The 19,823-nt window shown below is 34.3% G+C and overlaps 4 protein-coding genes across 7 annotated transcripts; 3 read left to right on the top strand and 1 right to left on the bottom strand.

Moving 5' to 3' along the window:
• The first annotated feature begins 787 nt into the window (after positions 1 to 787).
• Positions 788 to 2,482, top strand: LOC101244677 (pectinesterase 4-like). Its single transcript, XM_004242258.3, has one exon. It carries the CDS (start codon positions 788 to 790, stop codon positions 2,480 to 2,482), a length of 1,695 nt encoding a protein of 564 aa, XP_004242306.1.
• A 704-nt stretch (positions 2,483 to 3,186) lies between these two features.
• LOC101245177 (uncharacterized protein) lies at positions 3,187 to 6,114 on the top strand. 3 transcript variants are annotated; one of them, NM_001346566.1, is made up of 8 exons: positions 3,187 to 3,386; positions 3,469 to 3,537; positions 3,611 to 3,712; positions 3,802 to 3,901; positions 3,981 to 4,072; positions 4,185 to 4,265; positions 5,327 to 5,395; positions 5,706 to 6,114. In NM_001346566.1, the coding sequence occupies exons 1-8, from the start codon at positions 3,282 to 3,284 to the stop codon at positions 5,841 to 5,843; spliced, it is 756 nt and encodes a 251-aa protein (NP_001333495.1). In that variant the 5' UTR covers positions 3,187 to 3,281; the 3' UTR covers positions 5,844 to 6,114. The 3 variants fall into 3 exon arrangements, with proteins under 3 accessions (NP_001333495.1, XP_069154769.1, XP_010323017.1); XM_069298668.1 differs by having other exon boundaries at positions 3,802 to 3,877; positions 5,706 to 6,112; XM_010324715.4 differs by lacking the exon at positions 5,327 to 5,395 and having other exon boundaries at positions 3,188 to 3,386; positions 5,706 to 6,112.
• Positions 6,115 to 6,302: 188 nt separating this feature from the next.
• On the top strand, positions 6,303 to 7,365 carry LOC101245470 (uncharacterized). The gene has a single exon (XM_010324716.4). The coding sequence runs from the start codon at positions 6,573 to 6,575 to the stop codon at positions 7,167 to 7,169; it is 597 nt and encodes a 198-aa protein (XP_010323018.1). The 5' UTR covers positions 6,303 to 6,572; the 3' UTR covers positions 7,170 to 7,365.
• A 551-nt stretch (positions 7,366 to 7,916) lies between these two features.
• LOC101244387 (uncharacterized) lies at positions 7,917 to 17,101 on the bottom strand. Of its 2 annotated transcripts, none has more exons than XR_003247297.2 (13): positions 16,555 to 17,061; positions 15,791 to 15,928; positions 15,635 to 15,716; positions 12,863 to 12,939; positions 12,597 to 12,703; positions 11,562 to 11,700; positions 11,192 to 11,308; positions 10,997 to 11,088; positions 10,555 to 10,621; positions 10,376 to 10,454; positions 10,219 to 10,281; positions 9,176 to 9,319; positions 7,917 to 8,377 (listed from the first exon to the last, which is right to left on the bottom strand). XR_003247297.2 is itself a non-coding variant. In XM_004242257.5 (13 exons), exons 1-13 carry the CDS (start codon positions 16,756 to 16,758, stop codon positions 8,237 to 8,239), a joined length of 1,479 nt encoding a protein of 492 aa, XP_004242305.1. In that variant the 5' UTR covers positions 16,759 to 17,101; the 3' UTR covers positions 7,917 to 8,236. The 2 variants fall into 2 exon arrangements, 1 of the variants encoding a protein (XP_004242305.1); XM_004242257.5 differs by having other exon boundaries at positions 10,190 to 10,281; positions 16,555 to 17,101.
• Positions 17,102 to 19,823: the final 2,722 nt, after the last annotated feature.

Genomic DNA, 19,823 nt, shown 5'->3' with positions numbered 1-19,823 from the left:
TTTTTTGGTAAATCTCGAAAATGGGTAATTGATTAATAAAAAATAAGAAAAATATGAAAAAAATAATATAAAATTAACGCCAAAAATTCAAAAATAAATATAGTAATCTTAAATCCAACAACTTCAATATTTTAATTAAAATTTGATTTTTTTTTTCCAGAAAATCTCGAAAATGAGTAATTCATTAATTAAAAATATGAAAAGTATAAATATATAATTAACTTCAGAAGTTCACAAACAAATATAATAACCTTTAATTCTACAATTTTTTTAAAATTTTTATTGACAAATTCGGAAAATGAGTAATTTTTTTGGGTACATTTTCCCATTTTTATATAGCTTATTTAACCAAAAATGCAGTTCATTTAAGAGAATAGCTATAACCAAAACATAGACAGGAATAATCAACTAACTATATATAAATTTATTGATGCTCTATTTTTTAAGAAAACATAAAAAATGAAATCCACTAATTTGACGGTTCCTAATTAGTGGTTCGCCATTATTCTATACAATGGATGGATGGCGACGAAGTGAATGGAGCACAATCGTCCGTACAATCTTCTATATAAAGCTGCTCATAACATGATGGTTAATTCATCCATCCATCTTCTTTTTATATATGCATGTTCAACGACTAGTGTAACCTATTGGAGGAATAACCTCTAACTGCGGGCGCCATTAGTTGTTTTATTTTATTTTTCTTTTATTATTAATACATGCATTTTGTCCCGGTCGAATATAAGAATTAATTCGATATATATATATATATATATATATATAAAAGATGGTGGGGAAAATCGTGGTTTCTTTGGTATCATTGTTTCTTGTGGTGGGTGTTGTATTGGGAGTGGCGATCGTTGTGCACAAAGGGTCAAAAGATCATGCAGGACAAAATCCTAAAGTCCAAATGAAGGCATCGATTGTGGAGTTCTGTAAACCTGCAGAATTCGAAATAGCTTGTTTTAAGAGCCTTGATGCAGTGTCTAAGAACGATAGTGCTACGATGAAAGACTACCTGTTGGCTTCGTTGCAAGTGACAGGGGATGAAATAAAGAAATCTTTAGCGGTTGTGGAGAAGGGTAATCCTATTGATAATAAAACGGATCCGTACAATCACATGGCAGTAGAGGATTGCAAAGAGCTGTTGCAATATGCTGTGGAGGAACTCCACGACTCCTACTCTATGGTTGGGGATACCGCATTGCATTCCCTTGGTGATCGTGTGAGCGAACTATTGAACTGGCTCGGTGCGGTCTACTCCTATCAAAGCATGTGTCTCGATGGTATAATTGATAAGCCTGATTACAAACAAGTCTTAGAAAATGGCATGCGAAATGCAACCCAACTCACACACAATGCAATTAACATTGTAGCAAAGATTTCAAACGTCCTCCAAGACGCTTTCAACATCTCAAGCACCATTCCATCAACATCTAGTCATCGTCGCCTCCTTGCTAATTACCCTACCTGGTTCCCTGTTGCCGACCGTAAGCTTTTAGCTGGAGGTGGACGACATAGGGCAGCTCCTCATGCAGTGGTCGCCAAGGATGGCACTGGTCAGTACAACACCGTCGCTGCTGCGTTAGCTGCCTATCCTAAAAACCATAGAGGCAAATACATAGTGTATGTTAAAGCTGGTATCTATGAGGAGCAAGTCATCATCTCCAAGAAGCAACCAAACGTCTTCATCTATGGCGATGGAGCAGGGAAAACCATTATTACTGGACATAGAAACTTTGGTATCATGAAAATACCCACCCAAGACACTGCTACTTTTGCTGTTCTTGGCAATGGGTTCGTTGCAAGGGGAATTACCTTCCGCAACACTGCTGGTCCACAAGGTCACCAAGCTGTGGCTCTTCGAATTAACGGTGATATGGCTGCTGTTTTTGACTGCAGCATTGAAGGTTATCAAGACACCTTGTACTATCAAAACCATCGCCAATTTTACCGCAACTGTGTCATCTCTGGTACGATAGATTTCATATTTGGAAGGGGGTCAGCAGTAATCCAAAACAGTTTGATCATAGCGAGGAGACCTTTGGACAGCCAGTTCAACACCATCACCGCTGATGGCAAAGAAATAGCAAACAAACCAGGTGGTTTGGTGTTCCAGAACTGCAGAATCGTTCCAGAAATGGAATTGTTTGCAGATAGGTTCAAGCTGGCATCATACTTGGGGCGTCCCTGGAAGCCTTATGCAACCACTGTATTCATGGAGAGCGAATTGGGTGATTTCATCCGCCCAGAAGGTTGGATGATATGGCAAGGAGAATCATTCGAGCGGACATGTAATTACTACGAGTTTGCCAACCGCGGACCCGGTGCAAACATCAATAACAGGAACAAGAGCTTCAAGAACTTCCGTCTTATTAACCCACTTGAAGCGGTTCAATACACAGTCGACCGCTGGATTAATGGATATCTTTGGTTGAAGCACACTGGTGCACCTTTTTACCTTGGCCTTGGAGGAAGATAATTTCAATGTAATATCGTTTTAGTTAGAGTCATAGACGACCGGGAACATTATTATCATATATATATATAGTGATCATTCATTCATTATTAATATTATTAATACTCATTATTAATTAATGGAATCTTCTTTACAACTATATAATATAAATACAAACAATAATTAAAAACTGGAAATATAGGAAAAGGATTGCCTGGAACAATTTATCCATTTAATTAGTTGAAATAAATGTTTAAGATTTCAATAGTCTTTTTCAAAAGTTTAAGAAATCTATAAATATATCTTCGTCTAATTTAATCATCATTCACAATGTAGTTTGAAAGTTTTGATTGTGAGAGAAAATTTTTGAACCTCCTCGTATTTCGAGTGATGAACTGATTGATGTTATTTCTCTTTATATTTTTCACTCTCATTTTTATTTATAGTGAATTGTTAGTTTTCTTTATAAGCGATTGACTAAACCATATTAAATCTTTTAATATATTTCTCACGGTTAATGTTTAAAATATAACTTTTCTTTTTTAAAGAGCCTTGATATGCACACTATGTTTTAATTATATAATCTATATTATACATAATACAATATATAATTTATACCTATATTAATTATGCATATTTTTAAAAAGAAAATCATACTAAATAAGTACTGCTACTTAAAATCGCTATGATTTGAATCATATAAATACATTTGCTTTAATTCTAACGTTAATGTATAATTAATGGAGTGAGAAAAAAAAATTATCATTATAATGATTGGACAACCGCGAAAGGAAGGAAGATAGAAGGGATTGGAAGTCCGGTGATGGCTATGGTTCCTCTATCCTCGCCCCTCTTCGCTTGGCCCAAAGTTTACCATGGAAAAAGCGGTATTCGGGTTTCGTGTTTCTCAAACAGTACATCAGAACCTGTGTGAAACGAAACGCTCTTCCCCCCTTTTCTGTCTTACTATTTGATTTCTTCTTACAAGTTATTTCTGCTCATTCCCCCAGATTGAAGCAAGAAAGCCCAAGGTGTTTGATAATCTGTTCCTTAGTTTATTCCGGAACAAAATGGTCCAGGTAAATAAACCCCTTTCACCCTCCAGCTCAACTCCACTTCGTTTCCTCACCTCAAATAGGGTGCCTTTTGTAGGAGACAGGATGGGACTCCGAAAAGCCGGGGTACCAGGGTCTAATTGAAGTGGCGCATCGTCTGACGGTTAGTCAAGACAATTCCAAAACTAGAGACGCATCGGTAACAACTTACTCTTCTTTTTCATTCATAGCCTGTCGAGCTAGTAGCTTTTCATATCGGGATCATATTTTTGATAATGTGACAGACAGGTTCGTATATTGAAATCATTATTTCCTCCTTTGTTGTTGGAGCTCTACCGGATGCTTATTGCACCTATACATAGTGGTAAATTTGCAGCCTTGATGGTCGGTGAGTGATATTCTTCTGTTTTCTTCCCGTTAAATAGCTACTTCTCATCTGAACATTTGATTGTTATTACTTCTGAAAGCAAGGGTGACTGCATTATCTTGCCAATGGCTTATGGGTCCATGTACTGTTAATTCCGTACATCTTCCAAATGGTTCCTCATTGATGAGTGGGGTTAGTATTTCTATTCCCTTACCTTACTCTCTGTATATATATATTTTTCATCAGAGATTCCTAAAATGTGTTCACTCTTATTTTGATTTCTTGCAAATAATTATTTCAATAGGTTTTTGTGGAGAAATGCAAGTATTTGGAAGAGAGCAAATGTGTGGGTGTATGTATTAATACATGTAAACTCCCTACACAGGTCAGTTTTCTAGATTGAGAACTATAGTTCCTAATGGGTCTTTGCTGAACCTTTGTCATTCTTTATCTGGTAAAGTATTTTGATTGCGGCTTTAATATTGTTTATTAAAAAAAAACATTTCTTGGGAAAAATCTATTTCTTGTAGACTGTATTTACTTCATTCATGTTTCCCCTTATTTTCTTTTTTTCCTTTTATCTGTCTGGATTATACGGAGCATGTGTATGCCTTATCTTTTCGTCAACATCATCGAGTGTTCAAAACTTCCATTAACCACCATAGTTGCATCTATATCTGCCTACCCTTTACAAAATCATCCAACACTCCAAAACTAACTTATCAATTTTACCAGCTTGAGCCTTTCTGCCAGCTAGCAGCTTAGCAATAATTTTGTTAACACTTTCTAATAAGCTGATGGGCTAAAATCTTTCACTTCAAATGCTCCTTTTTTACTTCCTCTTGTTTGTCTTGTTTCCCTTTTTAGTACGTTTCAAAAAAAATAACTCTTTCCTTTAATTTTTTGGGAACACTTTAATTTTAATTTTCCACAAAGCATGTTTAAGACCATAAGATTTAAGGGTATTTTGGTAGATAGAAATTTAAGACCACAAAATTCCTAAGTATTCTTTACTTGGATTCTGTGCCAAGTCAAAACCGGGAACAGAGGGAGTATGTATTAGTGTAATGGAGCTGCTGATTGAGTTATACAGTAGCTTCCATGAGTTGTCAAATTTTTACATCCATTACTTCAGTTCAAAGTTATTGTAATGAGATCTCATGCTATTTATCATAATGGTGTTTTTCCTCGTACATTGTTTTTCAAAAGATGTTAATAGTACATTTATATGCTAACTTAAGGAATTTTAGAGAGCACTCAAATCTTAACTCGAGTTCTATAAAATTTAGAGGCAGATTATCTAAATTGTGTGAACTAGGATGTTTCCATCTGTGTTATTAGCTTCTTGAACTTAACTAATGACTACTAAAAATGCATCAACTATGTTAAAAGGCCTATCTGAGCTTCTTATGTGAGCTGGCCATCACATTTCTGCCTTTCTTTTAGACTTTCTTCAAGGATCACATGGGAGTTCCATTGCTGATGGAGCCAAACTTCATTGATTATAGTTGTCAGGTAACTGTTTTCATTGGCCAGGTGATGGTGCGGTTGCAAAGTATATTTGTTCATGCATCTTAAACATATAATTGGTAACACACCCACACCATTTGGAGGTTTATTGGAATTGAGGCTAAAATTAAAATGCTTGGTAATGCCCCTTGAAAAGCCCTGAGAGAATAAGTCATGCTGATATAATACACTTCTTGTTGACATAATCATAAAAGTTGACGTTTTTGCAACACACGCATGTGATTCTTCTGATTTGATTTTGTGCCTACAAGAAACACCATGGAAACATACATAACGCTGTCCCAATCTAATGCAGTTTAAATTTGGGATTCTTCCTCCTCAGCAAGAAGTGGACGATGCTCTTAAAGAGCCATGCTTAGAGATATGCCCCAGTTCTGTTCGTCGAAATGAAATGAACCACAACATGGATGCACACAAGTGTCCAAAAGCATGAAATCTGCTCATTCTGTTAATATCTTAATGATCCTGCCATTATAATACTATCTTGGGGTCCGTAGTTTGTCTTTCACACGTGAGGGCCCATTAAGACTTGTGATATGATTGCATTGTTATGAAGTTGAATTTTTGTTTGGACATGCAATTTGCATTTCTTAAGATTATTCTTTTCATGAACATGAAATCCTCAGCAGTTTATGGACTTTGTTTGGTTTCTTGTACAATTTTGCCAAATGAGTATCATAAATAAGATAATGATAAATTGTATATCTTTGTATTCTTTTCATTAATTTAAGTTTTAAATATACATAGTATTTGTTATTTTATATCAGTCATTTTACATGGTACGAATAATTACTTCATGTCGAGCACAAGTGCTTTATTTCTTTTGCAAAATTTTAAGTGTTTGAATTTTTTTCTACAAAATATAAACTTATTTCTTTCCCGTGTATATCTTTTTTTTTTTTTTTTAAATCAATTATGCATTTGGTTGATGAGGAGAAAACTCAGGTAAAGTAGAAAATAGAAGCCTTTGGTTGTCCTAATAATGTGTTAATTTGAATAAATGAATGATTTATTGTGGTGACAAATGTTGCCAAGAAAACAGAAATGTTCCTCCTATATAGAGCATAAGAAGTGCGGTAGTTATATCCAAAATCTTTTTCCTATAACTCACCCTGCATTTTGCAGGGAGGGCTAAGGCAAATTAATTAATAAATATCAAAGAATGACGGAAGGCGTGGTCGCCATCAAGGACAACAGAAATGACGATCAGAATAAGAAGAAGGCGAAGCCACCAGGCGTTTTCGGCTTCTTCAAAGCTGCAATGTTCGTATTGCGCCATCGAACAAAAGGAAAGCAGAAAGCTGCTCAGGTAATAACCCAACAGGGAGATTGGAAGAAGCTGGTGGGTTCTATGCGCCCTTTGCATCTGCAGGACAATAATAATAATAATATTAATAATAATAATACATTATATTGTGCCACGTCACCCTCTGCAGTGAGCCAGTACGCTTCTGCTGACGATCTCAAATCACTAGATCAGTTGGATACCATGAGCCAATACGCTTCAGCAAACGATCTGAAATCACTAGATGACCAGGCCTCGGCCTCAGCCTCATCGGAGACCATGAGCCAGTACGCTTCCGCAAGCAATCTCCAAGACCTCGACGAACAGGAGGAAGATGAAGATGACCCTGACAAAGTCTTCGATGCTATTGGCGCTGATGACATGATCGATGCCAAGGCCGAGCTCTTCATCCTTCAGTTTTACCAACAAATGAGGCGTCAAAACGTTGATTCAATCAATGGCCAATTCCATTAATTGCAAGGTCAACATTACGTAATAAATAAGGCCAAGGCCAGATAGCCCATTATTGTCTAGCTAATTATATAGTATATGATGGATGAGAAGTACATTGATGATGAAGCCAACCTATATACTGTATCATATATAACAAGACAAAGGGAACGTAACAATCATGAATATATATAACATTCTGGCCAGCCTTCTGCTTCAATTTCTTTTTTTATTCCTAAAACATAGTACTAGTTTCACTTTACTATATAGCAGCTGAGTGACCGTTTGAGAACTTGACTCTCTCAATTCTGTCACAATTAGTAAATTAATTAAATTGGATCTTTAGACTTGGAAAAAAATAGACAAGTAAAAAGATGCTCGATGTCTACTCAATCTAGTTCACTTATTGCAAAGTAGCAGAAACAGAAGCTGCCCAGACAGTCGTGATAAAATTCCCATGGTTAATTTTGTCTCACATTATAACTTGTGATTATGCTCTATATCAGACTCGCTAATTATAGGATTATGAATGTATTAACGGGGTCCAAGTTATAATCTTTGATTCTTCATGGTAAATGAATTTGCAAAGTTCAAGAACAGGGTCTATCTCACTCCACCCGCAAAAAGAACAGAAAAGGAGAATATATATATATGTATGTATGTATGTGTATATATATATATATATATATATATATATATATATATATAATGTGGTGTCCACGATTGTCAAGACCAGCTAGGAACTGGGTAATACCGTAATAGAAAGGAAGATCAACAAAGAGAATTAAATATGATATGACAAGTTTACAACCTGCTGTCATTTGTGACTGGACTATGTAGATATCCTTGAAGCAAATTTTAATGCCACAACTACCCAAGGAGAAAGCTGGAAACTGTTCATGATCTACTACATAATATTATCCGCAGATATATACATGACGTAAGGACAGTAAAGTTCAATGCTATGACTTGGGAATCTCAAATCTTCTGGATTTGCTGCAGGAAGGACTCACTGAATGCATTCTTTTAAAATACTGGGCATGATCAAGAGAGTGGCACCAGACAACGCAAAAGCATTCACATCAGCAACTTCATAGCTTTATATAAACCTTTTTTGCATGAAGGAATCCAGCAACCAAACCCCAAATCAATATCTCAAGCATCACAAATACCAAGGTACCCCACTTCTTTGAATTAAATGCTGCTTGAATGAACCTTTCTGTAATGTCAACCTGCATTCCATTTTATTTGTAATGTCAGATCTTTGTAGAAGCATCGTTTGATATAGTTACTATCTGTAAATCTCTAAAAGCACCTATAAGTATGCATTAAACAAACTTGGAAACCTAAATGAAGCAGTAAATTTGCTAGAAAATGATACTATTTGATTTTTATGTCTCTTACACAAAACATGGAGAGACTATTGTTAACAAGAAAAAAATTGAATATGAAGCGACTTGAGGAGAATATACAAGTATGAAAGTTACTACGTGAACACCATAAATAACACTGCACTACTTGAGGGCTGAAGAAAACCACAACAAATGGGGAGAGGGGAGAGGTGCAGAGTACTTGAAGGGTAATCAGAACTAGTTCAACTGGTAAAGAAGTCCCAGTTTCAAATGACAACTCCTCCCCCCTCTTTCCACCAGAGTACTCAATTTTACCAAGAATCCTCCAAATTCATACTATTAATTTATCCATTAGGATACAAAAGCAGAAATATCTTTGATGTGCTCTGCTCACTGTTTTCTGATGCCTGTCATATGTAGAATAGTAGGTCAAACTAAACCTTCATAAAAGGCTAATACTAAATCCCAATCTCATTTCCAGGGATATTGTCCATCTCTCTCTCTCTCTCTCTTTTAATGTGGTTCTCTCTGTCACACCTGTCACAAATGATCTTCCACAAACACTGTTTGCCAAAAGCAGGTTTGTGGAGCAGAGCATTGCAATTATCAGAAATAGCTCCTCAGAAGTTGAGTAAGTTTACTAGAGGAACTAATATTTAATGGAAAGAAGATGATTACCAAGTTGTTTTCAGGTGAATACCAATAGAAACCTTGAACTGCCCCAGAAAAGAGGTCACAAGCAGCCATAGCATAGAGGATGAGAGCATTCATTCCCATCCACTGAAATAATATCATTGGCTTCTGAAAACATTTGACATCAACCTGCATCGACCAGATAGAGAACGCAAATCAATTCCATGCCGTAGATCAGTAATATCATCCTTTTCCTCTAATGATGTAAAAATTAAGGGAATACCTTTCTTAATTGATAGTTTACAAGTACGTGTTGTAACAGAATCAAGAAAATCACAATACAGATACTGTATGAGAAGTATAAATTTCTACTTCAAAATTAAAGATGTTTTTCTTCAAAAGCCACAAGTCAGTGCCTGGAAAGCAATTACTAGACTTGACGGATACATAAAAGTATCAGGAAAACAGTCATGTGCACAATCTGCATTTCATTATTTGGTCCCATATCTTGCAATCTTCCAAACAGCCATCTAATTAAATTTGGAAGTGCAGACTGCAGATCATACATCGCTTAGCAAATATATAAATGTATCTGCTTTCAGTTAGACACTAGACCGTAATGCATCATGATCAAATATACATTTCCCTAAATAATGATTGCACATTTTGAGTCTACCATATTTTTATCAATTATTACCAACAAAAGAGTCGACAATGAAAATAATATTGACAATCCTGGTATTTGCACGTACAGATCTTTTATAAACTCTGTAACACTAAAGGAAATTAAAAGTACTCTCATGTTGTGAACTTCAGTTTGATTCCATTTATTAACCTAGCAGTCACTTTTTCATTAAGCAGTATCAGATATAGTATGTTAATATCATCAATGCTCATTTCTGGTGGCTTCTCTTGGGCATCTTGCTCATTATTCATTCTGTCAAATATCAATGAAAGAAAATTCATCTGTTTCGGTACATATCATTTTTCGTAGAATTAATATCACAAAGGATTATCTCATTAAAAGAGAAGATAACCAATAAATCTAGTCAGGCTCACAATGTAATAAAGAACTACTAAGAGCAAACCGGATACTCCAGCCGTGATGAACATATAGCTCAATGTGTAAAGCGGTTTAGAAAGAGGAACACCTGGAACATCAAAAATGTGCTGTGAGTGTCAGCTATAAAGCAAACATATTTTAAAAACAAAATTCAACCCACTGTCATCAATAAAACAGCATACCTGCAAGCTCCAATACATATCCTGCAAGTGTTAGAAATACAGAAAATACAGACCAAAAGATTACCCTCTGCCGGTGATCCTATAGCAAAGATGTATAAATATGAGAAAGAGAACATGCAAAAACAAGAAGCAATTCTATAGTAAGCAAATATTTCAAAATGGTATCATGTCTTCCTTACTTTAACATGCACAAAAATGTGGCCGAAATGCAAGCCCACAAGACACGTAACGGTTGCCATCAAAGAACTGAATAGTTTCAATGAAGAAATAGAAAAATATGAGCTGGAAGCAATTAAAGTAAAACAAAGGAACATAATTTGATTTAACATAAAAAAGAAACAGGAATTTCCAATCATTCTTAATCCATTGTGTAGTCTTTGGTTGATTTAAGCACTTATCCTATGTAAAACAAATGGTACAGCAAATGATATGTTACTTTAAACATTGTATAATGAAGTGAGAGATAGAATTATCAGCCTTCATGAATTAGTACCTCCAGAAATTCAAATCAACTCACAAAGGAAAGTTGTTTCCAATTGTGTGTTACTGGGCTTTAGCTAATAAAACTAAACCAGATGCAATCTGCTGAGAAAGTGTATATGGGGCAAGGAGGATATCTACCTTAAGATTCCTTCAGGGTCAAATGGAGCAAGGCACCATCCAGGTGCATTTGATGGTGGAGGTCCATAATCAGGAGAGTTGACACTGCATTCCTATCCACAGAAAATTACAAGAGAAAAAACAAAGAGAATAGAGATGGAAAGTTCAAATCCACAAAATCAGATTTTGAACATGACAATTAAGTTCATAAAGAACCTTGGTTCTTCTGTAGACAGGACGTTGATAAAGGTGTTTTTCACCAAGAAGAAGCCTATCAATCAGACCAACAACATTGCAAGGAGGTTCGAGACTGCCCCTCACTCCACAGTTAACCTGTTAAAAATAGATTCATGACCTAAAGTAAGATGAAGAGTGGCTCAATCTGTCAACCTGAAATGTGGCTTCACTTTCTCTCTCAAACCACATTGATTTACTGAAGTGTCAGACTTCTAGGGAACTTGAAGTAAGGCATGTAGAATGACAATTTAGCAGATGTATAGTGCTGAAAAGGAAAGAGTTTAACAGCCACCAGATAGAGTAAATCAGAGAACACTAAAATCTTGAAGCTCTTCAAAAAGATTCTTACAGTTTGAGTACTCAATCGATATCCTGAAACTGGTGATCGTGATTCCATGTTAAGACTAGATATTTCAAAGAACCAGTCTGGAACATAGAGGCCATATACCAAAATCAGGTACGACAAACCAATTAACATTCCAGCCAGCCTGCATATTGAGAAGCATATTAGCATTTAAAAAAAAAAAGGTTCTCAAATAGAATTACTTTGCAATTTTCAAATTGGCATAAAGGCATAATTGATCAGATCTGGGATCTCATCATTTTTTTTGTAACAGAATTGAGGTTAAAATGACTGATCAGATAAAAATAACTGGGATCTCATCATTCCTCATAACAATTACGAACATCATACAATTGCACATACCCATATTCTGGACAAGCAAAAAGCTGAAAGGGTCATCATGTATTGGACCATGTCTCAGGAAAATGTGCAATAGGAGAACATATCCACTGAAAAGTTAAATAGGTTTTGCTTAAGCTGCATTTAATTCCAACAAGCAAAATGCTAAGGGACGAAAATTTCATTTGATTGTTCAGGTCAAAGGACTGCTATATAAGAAGTAGAAATAGCATAGACAGAGAACAAATGTCAACCAGCTGTATTCCCAGTAACAGATGGATAGCCATTTGAATCACTAGAATATTGTTATGCACTTCATGAAATTTTTTTAAAAAAAACTGGTAATGTTGCACTTCATGAACTCCTTTGGAGTATCATAGATCATTTTTTGCAGGACAAGTAGTAATATCATTCACAGATTCTCAAGGGTACTAGTTCATACACATGCTTAAGGATAAATATTCTGCTGCTACCACAAAATTTCAAGCACTACAAAAATCTTGAACGGATATGTGTGAAATTCTTGACATAGGAAGACAAAATTAAGAAAAACAAACACTTCAACTATGTGAATCGCCAACAAAAGATTAAAATAAACCATGAATGAACACTTCAACCATGTGAATCACCAACAGAAGGATTAAAATAAACCATGAATGAACCTAACACCAGATGATCCAGAATCTCAAAAGGTATACTTACGCTTGGAAGAAGTATCTCCTGATAAATGCCTTTGATGAATCAACAGGATAATCATTGGCAAACCAAATTTCCAGGATTGAAGCAAATAAATAACCGATGGAAATCCTCTACAACAGAAAGCAAATAGAGTAACGGTAGGATGTATAGAAACTTAAATACAACTAACATTAAAGGTTTTGATCTACCTAAGAGTATAGAAGAGCGCCAGGGAATACAACTTCAGGAATAATCAATTAAGAAACACAAGCCATTGTCACACAAAGTACCTGTAACACTCCCATCCATCTAATTTTAGCAATATCAACTCCATAACTCAGGTTGTTGCGGCCGTGGAAATACCCACCTACGAATGAGTGATTCAGTGACTTGTAACTGTAACATATGTGAGTTTACATGCAGTTGATGGAACAGTTTATGTAAGGGAGGCTTTTTACTTTGCCAGAATATCTAAAAAGCTAATAATAACAGAAGCTCATGATGTCAAATTTTCAGTTCAAGCAGGACAGAAGCAACTGATCCCTTTTTCCTCCAGGTGTTACCTCTCAGCAAATTTCATCCTTATGTTTTTTCAAAGCAGTACACATTAAATCATAATCTTAATTTTGACGAAGTCAGCAAAAAGTTCCATTTACTAATAAATCTTCGACAATCAATAATATATGGCCTTGATAGTCAATAATATATGGATACTCAATGCCATCCAAAAAGAGGACCCTAGTTCGAATAAGCCCACCATGGTTGATAGGTGTACAGTGTGCACCCACCACCACCCTCTTTCATGGTTAAGTTCATTATACTTAATAGTTTTTGCACAATTTTCCATCCACATCATCATACTCATCAATGCTTTTGCCCAAGCAATACCACAACATAAGCTTGGTTTCAGTCTTTCACAACAATGACTTCAATCTCAAATCTCAAAACTCGTATGATTATTTTCAATCCTAATATTTTTTCTCATTTATTTCTCCCAGTTGCCATGCAGTCTAAGATAGATGCTTTGGTTTAGAATAAGACTTGGGAGGTGGTTGATGCGTCCAGAGGAAAGATTTCCATTGATTGTAAATGGGTATATTAGATCAAATATAAGTCTATTGATGAGGTGGAAAGATTCAACGCAAGGCTTGTGGTGAAAGGGTATAGCCAACAAAAGGGGTTGGACTATTTGGAGACTTTTCCTCTTGTTGTTAAGATGGTGACAGCTACGGCTGTCATTGCCTTCACTACTATGCCTATCTGGAGTCTATATCAAAGGGATGTTTACAGTGCTCTCTTTGCAAGAGGAGAGGAGGAGGTTTACATATTGTTTCCACCTGGACTTGACAGCCATAATAAGGGTTGTAGGCTCCTCAAATCTCGTTATGGTCTTAAGCAAGCATTAAGGCTATGGAATCTGAATTCCACTAATGCCCTTATTAGTTGGTCTTTTTCTAAGTCAATATGATATTCTTTATTCACATTGAGAAGACAAGGCAGACAGGTTGTCGTACAGTTCTAGGCTGGATATAGCCCATAGTATTTAGACCTTGAGTTAGTCCATGCAGACTCCAAAGAAGTCATATTTGGAGGCAGCTGGATCTTTAATATAATGGAAGTCAAAGAAGCATAACACAGTGGCAAAAAGCTCAGTAGAATCCGACTATAGAAGCATGGTATTAATAGTATCAGAATTTATCTGGCTATTGGTATTATTCAAGTATCTGGAGTTAGCGTTCCTACGCCAATTCAGTTGCTCACAGACAGTAAGGCAGCAATGCAGATAGCAAAGAATCTTGTGTTTCATGAAAGAACAAAACACATAAAGATTGTCATTTGATAAGGGAGAAGTGCTGCAGGATCTAGTTCATCCATAGTATGTTCCAACAACTGAGCAAGAAGAGATTTCTTGACAAAGGGACTTGGAGGAGTTCAACATTATCATCGATTATCAAAGCTAGGTGTTTTGAATGTTTTCCCACCAACTAGCTTGAAGAGATGCTGAAATGATAATGTGGAAGACAATGGCATACTTGTAAATACAGTGAACTATGAGGATATTAGTCAGTTAGGTCATTCAGTTAGATCTCACTTAAGTCGGTTTTATATATATATATATATATATATATATGAAGACAATGGCATACTTGTAAATACAGTGAACTATGAGGATATTAGTCAGTTAGGTCATTAAGTCAGTTAGATCTCACTTAAGTCAGTTATATATATATAGATAGATATTTTCTTATCCTTGCATAATTAATCTTTACTTCTTCAATACCAGCAGTCCATGATTTGCTCTACATGTTGACTTACATATTGATTACATCGGATCTGGCATTTCATCACACAAATGAAGTTTAACTGAGATGGTCAGGGCATGTAAAAGAGCATATGCATGAATGCCTCAATGCGGAGGTGTGAGAGGTTGGTTATGGATAGCTTCAGGAGAGCTAGAGGTAGGCGATAGGCCAAAAATGTATTGAAGAGAGGTAGTTAGACAGGACATGATGCAGTTGCAGCATATCGAAGACATGACCTTAGATAAGAGGTTGTAGAAGACACAGATTAGGGAAGAAAGTTAGTAAATAATAGAGTGTTGTCTTGTTTATCCTTCCATACTAGAGGTCGTAGTATTTCTCTTGTAGTTTCTTGTCCTTCAATTCTGTTACTATCTACTATCTCTTGTACATCGATTGTCACACTATTTTATTGTAGCTGCTATTTTTTCAAGAATGCATGTCATGCTTTCTATAGTATTTTCAATGAATTCTTCACTTCTTTTATTTCTTTTTTGATCTGCCTTTCCTGGAGCCGAGGGTGGAAACAACCTCTCTACTCTCTAGTAGGGCTACTCTCCCTTGACCTCGCTTGAGAGATTATACTGGGTATGTTGTTGTTGATAAGTAGAAAATGAACGCAGAGCATAAGTAGAACATAGTCATTTCTCTTCTATGTACACAAAACATTTTGGCAAATAATAATTGAGGGCTAAGATCTTCTTTTTCTTTTCCTCTTTTAGTCTCTCTCTTGGGATGTGAGTCGCTTAGAAAATGGCATACCTTGAAGGACTACTCCCAAAATAAAGAGCTTAACTGTCCTCAGTAAGACTTTTTTTGTAGCTTGTGGCTTGCAGGAAACTTTCTGCATCAACAATAGATCACTGTTGAAATTGAAAAAAATTGGATTACCTAACAAAGAGCATTATGAATTGGTACCTTGAATACTAAACTTGCAGAAACACCAACGATAAATAGGAAAAATGGCATCACAAAGTCAGCAAGGGTCACTCCGAACCATGGAGAGTGGTTTATGGACGGGAAAGCCTTTCCAGCATCATCAACCAAAATCATTAACTGTCAAACAAACCACATAAAGAAAACTAAGGTGAGAAGGAAGGAGATTAAACTAAGTAAAAAAAAAAAAAAGCACATGAAATCGCTCAAGACACATCATTTAACAAAGAGGATTAAAAGAAAGGACAAGTCTACAATAGATGCTAGAATCAGAAACAGAAACGTTAGAAATTTTCAATTCCCCGTCTTTCTTTAAGTTATAACACTACCCTCCTGCAAGATAACCACAAAAAAATGCATTTTCCATTAGCATTGCACCTTTCATCCGTATTACTTTTGACTTTGAAATAAAAGGCACTAGTGAAGAGAAAGGTGAAGAGTTAGAGTATAATATTTTCAGCTACAAAGAAAAGATTGAAATTGCAGAATTGAATTTCTAACATTCGATTAGGTTGATTAGGTGGTGTTTGTGCAAATAAGCACAATTCAGGCAAAATCACAAAACAGTATAAGGGTGTGTTTTCTTCTCTTCCAATAATTTTGACATAGTGCTTTGCAGGAAAAGCTGTGATAAGGGGTTTCATCAATCATCATAGAGGGTTAAACTACGAAAAATAAAATAGAACTTTAGAAATGGCCGGCTCAGTCCATCGCCATCGGAAAGAGAAAATTCAGAGGAAGCATACAGCGATGGTAAGGCCTCTAAAGACATCGAGAGAGACTAAACGTTGTTTGGGATCACTGAGCGTAGGTTTTGATACGGCAATCTCGTCCGAGGACGAAGAGACTATTTCTCCATCCCTAGGGTGCGAGTGCGACAATTCTGGCGAAGAAATACAAAGAAGCGGAGCTCGTTCGCCGGAATCGGTGACCACCGTAAGCGACGACATCCCTCACGCTGTCTCAGCCGAAGTTAGTTGACTATTCCACCGTCGACTGATTTTCGTGCAAGTGCAACTTCCGACGTGTTACTTATTTTTTTCTTTCAAAATCAATAGATTGTGGTTAAAAATGTTCACGTAGCATAGTCAAGTGACACAAGATTTTGCATAAAGTCTAGAATTTGGAGAAGTTTGTAAACAACTTTAGATAAATTTTGGAGAGTTTTAGACTAGATATTTTCTAAGAAAATTTTGAGTAGTCCTAAAAAGTATAATACTCTAGAAAAGAATCAAAATATTTAATTATAAATTACATTTTAGTCTTTAGATAGTATATAATATAAATAGAGGTGTTACTCATTTGTAAATCATTGTTACTCATTTATAAATCATCAAAGAAAAATTGTAAACAATCTTCCAAGTAATATAAAAGTTTTTTTTCCAAACTTTTCAAATCTTTCTTTACATTCTCTTAGCGATCTTAGCATAAAGAGATTTTATTGGAATCAAATCGAAATTTTATTTGAACGCTGTTATAAATAAAGTATGCGTGTTAATATAAGATTGTCTCCAATCCAACACTAAATTTTACATTAGATTTTATATTTGGTGTTTTTGACTCTCCAACCCATATCAATTTTAACATTAAATTTGATGTGTGAATAGGGTCACATTATTCATCACACCAAATAATCTTTTAAATATTATAATATAATTTCATTATATAAACTTTTAATTAAACTGTATGTTTTAATTAAATCTCTTATATATTTAATTATTTATGTGATACTTTTAGATATAAAATTTAGTTTTTTTATAAATTAATTTTTCTATTTATGACTTTCAAGAAAATCAAATTTATATTAATTTTACTACAAATTATACGGAAAAGGACCTAAAATGCTCGTTTTGAATTACGTAAAGCATTAATAGAGCATTTACGTAAGCGCCGCAATGAATATTTATGTACAAATTGAATATTTATGTATAATTTAAAATAATTTTTTCATAATGTTTATTTAATTGTATTTCATTAATAATTTCACTTTTATTTGTATTATGAATTATTATGTAATGTTTATTTAATTGTCTTTCATCAATAATTTCACTTTTATTTGTATTATCAATTATTATGTATAATGTATAATATTTGCTAGCAATTTATATTATTTAAAAAAAATTATGGTACAAAATAATTTTATATAAAATAATTATAAAAGGAAATAATATGAATCATATATAGTAAATGTTTTAGATAAAAATTTGTTTTATGAAATAAGAAAATATAAATGAAATAAGAAACAATAATATAATAATGAAAAGAGAGAGAAAGATTTTCTTTTAATATAAAACACCAAATTTAATATAAAATTTAGTGTTTGAGTTAGAGATATCGTAAAATGACAAAAAGAGAGGAGAGAAAGAGAGATACACCAAATAGTACAAGTAACTTTGTCTTTTACATTTGATGTTTTTCTCATAATTAAGATGAGTAACTAATAGGCAATTTATAAGCCTCATCATAATATCAAATTACTTGGTCATACAAATATAATATAGTGTGTTGGCCTCATTAGTTGCATATAATAACTACGTATAAATTATGGTTCATGGGCATCCGTCGTTACATAATTTACAACACTAAATTCTTGGATGTTTATGTCTAAACAGATAATGTGTCTTGTTAAAATTTAATGAGAAAAATTTTAGTGATAGAAAAAGAGTTTACACATTTTGTAAGTTGTAATACGCATTGATTGCTATCTTATTAAAAACCTTACCAGGATAATCCAGTGGGACAAAATATCAACTAGTGCAGCGCGCATTAAACCCATATAATTAAAAAATCACTTAACAACTTGATGATAATGCATTGCAATCTTATATCTCGACTTCTCAAAGGTTGAAGTTCATAATGCCTTGGTGAATACGAAGTGTTAAACATCGTTACATTCTTATTTTGAATATCATGAATAAAAAAAACTTTGATGAAATATATTTTGCTCAGTCTTCTTTAATGTATCCTCCTCTTAGTTGAGCACACAAGGCATTGTCTTCATATAATGTTATTGGAATATCTCTTTTCAAAGGAGAGAATATGTTTATTGATCTCAACTAAATATATTTTTTGAAAAACACTCAATTCGCCTAATGCGCAACATACATTAATAGTTGAATAAGATAGATTACATTTTATACATGATACACCAATTTGATGTGCGAGATACATTAATCTGATGCATTAATTTAATGCACAAAAATGAAAGATTTGCAAATTTATAAAACTAATAAGAAATAATGATTATAAGAAAACTTAGAAGTTAAAATTTCTGTCATTTTTTCAAAAAATAATTTATATTTTTTTGATACTCAAAATTCAAAAAGTAACAAATAAAAATAAAAATTCATTTCTGTTATAAATTCATTGAATAAGTGGATAGTCCATAAGGTCGGTACATGAACAACTATTCATATTCACTAGGTTACATGAACCTTTTTAGATAAGAATGTATCTATTTATTATGATACTTAATATGGTGACCTTTGGAGTGATTTCTCACTCTATAAATAGGGTTGTTCATTCACTATTGTAAGATATACATATGAGACTTGAATACACTTGAATAAGAAGAAAGTCTTATCTTCCATTTTACTTCTCTTGTCTTCATCTCTTTATATTTATATTGTCATGAGCTTGATTTTATAACACGTTATCAGCACGAGTCTCTATCTAATTGAGAGTGAGTTCTTGTTTTTCTTTAGCTCATATTTTGGTTGATCTCGTTATGAAGATCAAAGTATTGTATGCATAAAATCAGGTATGTATTTTCTAAAATATTTTATGATTTAGAATAAAATAGTGTTCAGTCACTAACAATTATCAGGAACCGAAGACATATACTACTATTGGTTGAATATGACATGCTATACAAAATTTCTTAAATAGAAAAAGGTATAAAATTTTAATAGCATGAGTTTAAATATTATTTTGATTGTTTTGAAAGACTCAAAGGGTGAGTCATATTGTACTTTGGTCTATTATACCGTTGGTTAAGGGTAAGACGATGGATTCA

The sequence above is a fragment of the Solanum lycopersicum genome, chromosome 6, assembly GCF_036512215.1.
Source record: "Solanum lycopersicum chromosome 6, SLM_r2.1".
Classification (NCBI taxonomy): Eukaryota; Viridiplantae; Streptophyta; class Magnoliopsida; order Solanales; family Solanaceae; genus Solanum; species Solanum lycopersicum.
The sequence above is the reverse complement of the archived record's forward strand: the minus strand, read 5'-3'. Positions and strand labels throughout refer to the sequence as shown.

Coding starts and splice junctions, on each gene's coding strand:
- LOC101244677 (XM_004242258.3), top strand. CDS start 788: ATGGTGGGGAAAATCGTGGTTTCTTTGGTATCATTGTTTCTTGTGGTG.
- LOC101245177 (NM_001346566.1), top strand. CDS start 3,282: ATGGCTATGGTTCCTCTATCCTCGCCCCTCTTCGCTTGGCCCAAAGTT. Junction 3,538..3,610: donor TCCGGAACAAAATGGTCCAG/GTAAATAAACCC, acceptor TGCCTTTTGTAG/GAGACAGGATGGGACTCCGA. Junction 3,713..3,801: donor CCAAAACTAGAGACGCATCG/GTAACAACTTAC, acceptor TGTGACAGACAG/GTTCGTATATTGAAATCATT.
- LOC101245470 (XM_010324716.4), top strand. CDS start 6,573: ATGACGGAAGGCGTGGTCGCCATCAAGGACAACAGAAATGACGATCAG.
- LOC101244387 (XM_004242257.5), bottom strand. CDS start 16,758: ATGTCGTCGCTTACGGTGGTCACCGATTCCGGCGAACGAGCTCCGCTT. Junction 15,929..16,554: donor TTAGAGGCCTTACCATCGCT/GTATGCTTCCTC, acceptor TTTGTTTGACAG/TTAATGATTTTGGTTGATGA. Junction 11,309..11,561: donor ATCGATTGAGTACTCAAACT/GTAAGAATCTTT, acceptor TATTTTTAACAG/GTTAACTGTGGAGTGAGGGG.